Below are 8096 nucleotides of genomic sequence, written 5' to 3' on the forward strand. Positions count from 1 at the left end.
TGTTTTGGAAAGAACATACGTTTTGAAAAATCGTGATTAAAAATAAGTTGGCCGGGATTATTCGCTCGAACTCAAGAGTCTTTGATAAAGAAGAAAGACAAGATAACCATATTGGGAAAGCAAATAAATGGGAAAATATCTTTGATGAAAATCAGCACGACTCACGCCGAATAACAACAATAACAAAAATTGCCTCGAGGAATCTAACGCCTCATTTGACATCAAAGACTTAAACCTTCTTTCTCAAACTCAACAACGACAACACCCTGCCATTGGTGATGAATCTGATCTAATAAAAGATTGCATCAATACACGAGGAGATTTTTAAAAAAATAAATAAACTGAAAGAAGCGGATTAATGGTAATGGTTGATTATAGTTTTGAAAGATGCAATAATTATATTGGTATTTCAATTTTCTTTTTCATTTTTCGCAAAATTCCTCCTCTTTCTCTTCTTAACCAACTCCCACTCTTCCTCCTTAAGCTTCTCGCGCACTCCCGCATAACCAGTAATAATAATGCTAAAAAATGAAACCCCGCCTTCTCTTTGATGTTGAAGACGAAGAAGAAGAAGAGAGGCTGATTTGCCGCCGGTGTTGCTGATGATAAGGACTAGGGACTGATGACAGAGTATTGGCATCACTGATTGGAAAGTGGAAATGGAAAATATGTGGAAAACACAGAGTGGCATTAGCAGAACAGGCGAAATGAAGAAGAAACAGCTAGCAGCATAATGAGATCAAAGTGACAACAACGAGATCCATCGCTCGTGTTCCGAGTTAAGAAAAATCCATTCTCACCGATATTGCAGTACTAGTTACTATGCCTAGTTCGAGACGAAAGGTCTTTAGTATTTGCTGCATCTGAGTGTTTTATTAAGAAAGACATAGTACATATTCATCATACTTGAAACTAGAGATGGTAAAGGCAGCAATTCTGAGAAGACTTCAAAGGTTGTGCGTGTTTGTCGAGGCTGATGGGTTCTTCATTGATTTGTTGGAGGTTGGTAAAACTGACAGGATGATTATCGCTTGTGGTGGCTTAGACATCACGACACTGGCCATCTTCAAAGGCGTGTGGGTATTATTGTCGTTTAAGGATCGATTCAAATTAACTTCTTCTTCTTCTTCTTCTTCTTCTTCTTCTTCTTCTTCTTCTTCTTCTTCTTCTTCTTCTTCTTCTTCTTCTTCTTCTTCTTCTTCTTATACTTTTCCTTCTTCTCCTCCTCCTCCTCCTCCTCCTCCTCCTCCTCCTCATCTTCTTCTTCTTCTTCTTCTTCTTCTTCTTCTTCTTCTTCTTCTTCTTCTTTTTCCATCATCGTCTCCCATTCCACCTTCACCTCCTTCACCACCTTCACCTCCTCTCTTTTCACCCTTTTCTCTTTCCTCCTCCTCCTCCTCCTCATCATCATCATCATCTTCTTCTTCTTCTTCTTCTTCTTCTTCTTCTTCTTCTTCTTCTTCTTCTTCTTCTTCTTCTTCTCCTTCTCCTCCTCCTCCTCCTCCTCCTCCTCCTCCTCATCTCATCATCATCATCATCATCACTTCTTCTTCTTCTTCTTCTTCTTCTTCTTCTTCTTCTTCTTCTTCTTCTTCTTCTTCTTCTTCCCTCATCGTCTCCCATTCATCCTGCTCATTCTCCACGGCCACCTTAACCTCCTCTCTTTTCACCCTTTTCTCTTTCCTCCACCTCCTCCTACTCCTCCCCCTCCTCCCCTCATCCTCCTCCTCCTCATACTTTTTCGACTTCATCGTCCTTATGGTAACAAATTAACAATTACAGCGACAACAATAACAACATTATCAGCCAAAATGACGATGATAATACATAGACAATAATAATCCCACCAGACACCAGAACGCATCCCTACCTTATACTGAAATAACGCCTTTTTTCATTATGGCCAGAATATTTGATTTCAAATATCAATTAATCAAGTTGACAATCTACTTATCAAAGATTTTTAAACCTGAGATTAAAGAAAAAATTCTGAAGTTTAAAAATGTTGACAAGTAGGGATAATTGGAGTTAAAAAATTGTTTTGGCCAACATGATAAAAGTGCGTTTTGTCATATTCAGTAGATTAACTCAACCAGTTCCAGACAACATTCCATACCATCATACGCGTTTCCGAGATTGCTCCAGGTCACCGTTATAAACATCCGGGAGGCAATACACAGACAGACAGGCAGACAGACAGAGAGACAAACAGAACTAGAAATAAACAGATAGACAAGGAACAGATATCCAGGCAAACGGACACACACGTATACAGAATCACAGAACAGACATGATGATATTGGCATACATTTAATCAGATAAAACTAACAACACAAACAGTTACAGATAAACGGACGTATGCATGCAAACCAACAAATAGAGCAAAGAATAGACATTGTATACAGAATCACCAACAGACATAAGGCAGACGGGCAGACATTCAATCAGGCTAAAAACAGAATTGCAACCAGAATATTGGAACCAAAATTTGACAGACAGGCCAGCAGGGTTTTAAACAAAAATAAATGAAACTTACCCGTTCCAGTCACGGTCAATGTTACTCTAATCTTACTAAACAACAAGAGATGAAGTGATTAGAAAAGTGCCAGAAGACAATAGAGAGGTTCATGGATAGCCCATACGGTAGAGTTACGCTCTCACCGGCCAGGCGGAGTTGTCGTACCAATACGGTCGCCGGTTCAAACCCCATCACCGCCGCGAAAATTTTTTATTCTCCATTGTCTTCTGGTACTTTTCTACTCACTTCATCTCTTGTTATTACCAACATAAGTGCCTGCTCCACTGACTTTTCTAATCTTACTGTAGTAATCAAACAGCAAACAGATTTGTAGGACTCGGGGTTTCAATGAGGCCAGAATACCATCGTTGTTACTACTGCTCTCTTTGTGAAAACTTTTAATTCTATATTGATTAACGAGTTGTATTAGAGAAATTATAAATTAATTAAGAAATTGATTTTCTGGACCCGTTAAAGGAAAAACTACCAACTGACATTATGGACACGGAAATACACACTTTGGAGCTACATTGGGAGCGTTCGATATTGTGCAATACGTGTTTACAACCCTCAAAACAAAGCCTCTTATTGACCTTTTACTTTGTCTCGACTTCCAGTGGCGGTGTCAGGAAAGAGCAATTATGAGAATTAGATACTGGAAATTCAAAACTACAATCCTGTATGCTTCAACAGACGGTTGTAAAAAAATATAAATTCGAATGCAGTAGTGAGGAAAGTATAAGACTAAATATTATCCTAATAGATTAGTCTCCTTTCACTTTCGATTTGTTACTCTATACGCATATCAAGTGTTACTTCGGAATGGACTAGATGAAGAAAATTGAATTTAAAGTTAGAATGATCAAAATAAAGTATCTTAATTTTTTGAAGAGTAATAAAGAAAACTCATTTTCCTCAATGACGATATTCATTATAGATATTTCAAACGTTATAATTAAACTTACAATTCAATTTTAGGCATCAAATTCTCCCGAATTGTTACTGTTTCGAGACGATTTTTCATATTTGAAATTGGAAACCAGTTATTCAACTTTATCTGAGCAAATTTAGTGCGAGGCACAGCCGTCGTCTATCGGTCATCTACAACACGTCTAAGCCACCCACATCCCAAAAGACAGACTTCCACTACCAACCACGCTGGCATTTCACAACTACAAAGAGCAATCCAAAGTTCGTATGTTTTTAAATTTTTTTTATTTTTATTTTTTTTAGTAATTGCCTTTTTGATACATTTCCGTAAGTATGGAATGGAAATTCCCTCAAGCAGGAACTGCTGTGAGCGCACCATAAAGAATCTTACAAGTGATAACGTATTATTTACTTTTGTCTTTTATTGTCATTCCTTGTTCTCCGTTTGATAAGTCCATGTTTCTTTCTCATTTTTTCTTCTTTTAATTCATTTAAATCAATTATTTTTTTTTATTACGAATTGAAATAGCCAAGGCCGCGCAATAATTAACCTTAAAATGTGCACCTGTGATGTTGACCAGACGCTCGAAGCTCCAAGATTTCGAGATAGAAATCCTAGTATCTTCAACACGATTCGTACTCACGACCTCGAGACTACTGGCCGGTGGTTTAATTACTTGACCACCTGTCGAAACTGATCTGACCTGATAAGTCATGTCCATAGCACTCTAGAGACGTGCAGTTCGAGCGACCGTGGCCAAAAAAATCTGGAAGGCCCATGGTTTTTTTGAACTGGGGGAAGGGGCGAGAGTTGAGTTACCTCGGTTAGCTGCATGATATGGCATTAATTACATTACTCAAACACGCTCGCACGCATACCAAAGCAATCTAGAGTTTTAAGACTAAAACGCGCGCGCGCACACACACACACACACACACACACACGCACACATACACACACTTAGCATCACCTAGGTCAAGTAGTGCCATATGTCACACTTTTAAGAATTCAGTCTTGTTTGTACATATTGACCACTTGTAGTTGTGGATCGCCCTTATTCTGTTGTTCATTTTCATGGAGTGACCATTAAGTTTTGTTGTAGTTGTGAATTACCGTTGTTTATTGCTCATTTTCCCTGTACAATGGATTCGGCAATGAATTTTAAGCAAATAATAAACATTTTATCATATTTTTTTATCAATAATAACCGAAAATGCCTCGAAAATGTTCTGTTTTTGTTTGCACTTCAAATTATAGACATGGCGAAAAGACAACTGTATATAAATTTCCTTCGGATCCAATTGAGAGACAAATATGGATTAATGCACTGCCAAATAAAATCGATTCGAGTGATGTTACAGACTATATGGGTATCTGTGCCAACCATTGGCATCATGATGCTCCTATGAGACGGAAATCAAAGTATCCTTCACCTGCTATTCCTCCAAATAAACGGCCAAATACAATACCCCCTTCTTGTTTGCGAAAAACAGCACCATCTCGTCAGACATTAAATTCGACAAGTGAATTTAGAGACTGGCGTCAGGATATTGATGAGTTATCAATTTTTTTTTAAAGAAAGATTTATTTGAAAATACAGAAAATGAGTTGGGAAAGACCTTTAAAGATTGTTTTGTTCAAGAGATTTCCTCTCATGGTGTTGTTGGACTTCTTCAGATTCTGAGTTTAGTCTTCATAGTCGTGCTAGGATCGGTATGGTCCACTCATTTAGTATCTACTTTACAGTTAAAGAGGTGAACGATGATCACAGCATCAGGTCAATTCAATATGAGGGTTTCTTTGGAATTAAACAAAGCCAACACCAGACTTTCTCAGATGGAACCTTAAAGCGTTGGAGTGAACTTACAGAAATACTTCGATTCTACACACTGGACTCCCAACTAGAAGGTGAGTTAACCTACTATTTTAATTTTTAAATGCGTTAGCGTCAGTTTTATTATCAACGTGAACATAATAATAATAATAATAATAATAATAATAATAATAATAATAATAATAATAATAATAATAATAATAATAATAATAATTAATAATAATAATAATAATAATAATAATAATAATAATAATAATAATAATAATAATAAATAATAATAATAATAATAATGACGACGACGAGGACGATGATGATAATAATAGTATCAATAATAATAATAATAATAATAATAATAATAATAATAATAATAATAATAATAATAATAATAATAATAATAATAATAATAATAATAATAATAACAATAATGATAATGATAATAATGATGTTGATGATGATGATGATGATGATGATGATGATGATGATGATGATGATGATGATGATGATGATGATGATGATGATGATAAGAACTATTACCCTTGTTGTGTTGCTGTTGTTTTTGATTCGTTATAGATTCATGAAATCAAAATTTTGAAATGCATTTTAAAAATAAAATTCATTGTTTCCAATCATGTATCGTCTATTTCATTATCTTCTACTTTTTTTTCATTGCAGATGAAGAAAATGAATCCTCAATAGAGAAGTCTAAGGCTATCCAGAAATTTATAGAACGCCAGATTCAGCTCCTGAATTCTCAGAAAAATCAACGGATTTACTGTCCAGATGATTTAATTCTTGCTTTTTCGTGGTGCACGAGGTCAAGAGTGCTATATTCTTCTTTACGTGGTCACCTTTATCTCCCTTCTAAGTCCACCCTAGGAAAAATTACACGACAAACCAAAAATGTAGCAGATTTCACCATCTATTCTAAATTTTTCCAACAGCAGGAACTACGAAGCAGAGCGTGTGTTGTGCCAAACTCTGATTTAACAGAGTATTTTAATTCTAGGGACAGGGATGGTTTATCTTCACCGTGCGAGTTGTTTTTAGAATTTTCACTCCTTTCATATTGTTTCTTTGTTAACAATAAATCAAAAATATGGAGGGCAAGATTAGCCGTAATTCTTGGCAATTTTGCAGAGACATTTGCAATCGATGTGTGTGTTCCTGTAAAGGCTATTCTATGCCTGTCCAATATATTTGTGAAGAGATTTTCAATTTTCAATTCGAAGAAGCAGTCGGATAAAGGAAGATGAACAAACTGAGGTCACAGTAATTGTTATATCAGCTCTATTTCTTTGTGGATATCAATTTATCATCCTCATTATCATCATCATCATCATCATCATCATCATCATCATCATCATCATCATCATCATCATCATCATCAGTCCCACCACTACCAACATCACCGTCTTTGCAACCATCATTATATTCATCTTCATTCACCACCACTACCTCCCCCATCACCACCACCATCATCATCATTCTCATTATCATCATCTTTGTCATTATCTATCAGAATCATTATTGTCAATATATATTAGCATCAGCAATCACCGCAATCACCTTCACTTTCTTCATCATTGTCATTAATATATCAGTATCATCTTTATTGCCCTCACCACCATCAATATCATCATCATCATCTTCACCTTCTTCTTCTTCATCATCATCATCATCATCATCATCATCATCATCATCATCATCATCATCATCATCATCATTTTCCATCACTACCAGCATAATCGTCTTTCCGATCATCATCATATCCATCTTTATTCACCACCACTACCACCACCATCCTATTTAAATTATTAGCATCATTATTATCATTATCATCATCTTCATTCGTAGTCTATGTCACTATATATCAGTGTCATCATTATTGTCATCACAACCATAAATATCACCATTATTTTCACCTTCATCATTATTGTCATTATCTATCAGCATCGTCTTTATTGCCATCACCACTAATATCATCTTCATCTTCATCATATCTCCATTATCTACCAACCCCAGCTTTATTGTCGACACCACCATCAATGTCATCACCAACTTCACCTTCATCATAATCGTCATTATCTATCACCATCATCGTTACACCAGTTTCATCACCAGCACCATTATCTTCACTACCACAACCATCAACCTCACCAACGTATATTATCAATTGTCTTCAACATCGTCACCACCACTATCTTTTTTATTCATATTGCTATTGAAGCAGCTTTTTGTGTCAATCATATTCTCATATTTCTGCTGTGTCATCTGTAGGGGGCATAAATGAGAATTGTTCTTCAAATTTATGCAATCTTATCTAAAGCAATGTGTTAATATTGTCACTTTAAATGAGTTTTATAAAGAAATGAGCTTGGTCATTATACAAAATCTATTTTGAATATTATCATCATCAATGCCATCCTCCTCTTCCTAATTTTCATCATCATCATCATCATCATCATCATCATCATCATCATCATCATCATCATCATCATCATCATCATCATCATCCTTATACACCCCTATCTTGAGTATTAAAATATATTTCTGTAGTTAGTCTTATTTAATGTATTTATAATATTTGTATATAAATATAATGTGTGTGTGTGTGTGTGTATGTGCGTGTGTGAGTGTTTTTGTGTGAGTGTTTGTGTGTGTGTGTGTCTATTTTGAATATTATCATCATCAATCTCATCCTCCTCTATATCATCCTCATCATCATCATCATCATCATCATCATCATCATCATCATCATCATCATCATCATCATCATCATCATCGTCATTATCATCATCATCATCATCATCATG

General features: G+C 35.6%; 1 protein-coding gene across 1 annotated transcript; it reads left to right on the forward strand.

Annotated features, from left to right (window-relative positions):
* Window positions 1-5117: 5117 nt before the first annotated feature.
* LOC144969696 (uncharacterized) lies at window positions 5118-7789 on the forward strand. The gene is made up of 2 exons (XM_078908849.1): window positions 5118-5357; window positions 5956-7789. The coding sequence occupies exons 1-2, from the start codon at window positions 5165-5167 to the stop codon at window positions 6534-6536; spliced, it is 774 nt and encodes a 257-aa protein (XP_078764975.1). The 5' UTR covers window positions 5118-5164; the 3' UTR covers window positions 6537-7789.
* Window positions 7790-8096: the final 307 nt, after the last annotated feature.

The sequence above is a fragment of the Berghia stephanieae genome, chromosome 3 (assembly GCF_034508935.2).
Source record: "Berghia stephanieae isolate SIO BIC M18660-M18661 chromosome 3, UCSD_Bste_1.3, whole genome shotgun sequence".
NCBI classification, from domain to species: domain Eukaryota; kingdom Metazoa; phylum Mollusca; class Gastropoda; order Nudibranchia; family Aeolidiidae; genus Berghia; species Berghia stephanieae.

Coding starts and splice junctions, on each gene's coding strand:
- LOC144969696 (XM_078908849.1), top strand. CDS start 5,165: ATGGTCCACTCATTTAGTATCTACTTTACAGTTAAAGAGGTGAACGAT. Junction 5,358..5,955: donor ACTGGACTCCCAACTAGAAG/GTGAGTTAACCT, acceptor TTTTCATTGCAG/ATGAAGAAAATGAATCCTCA.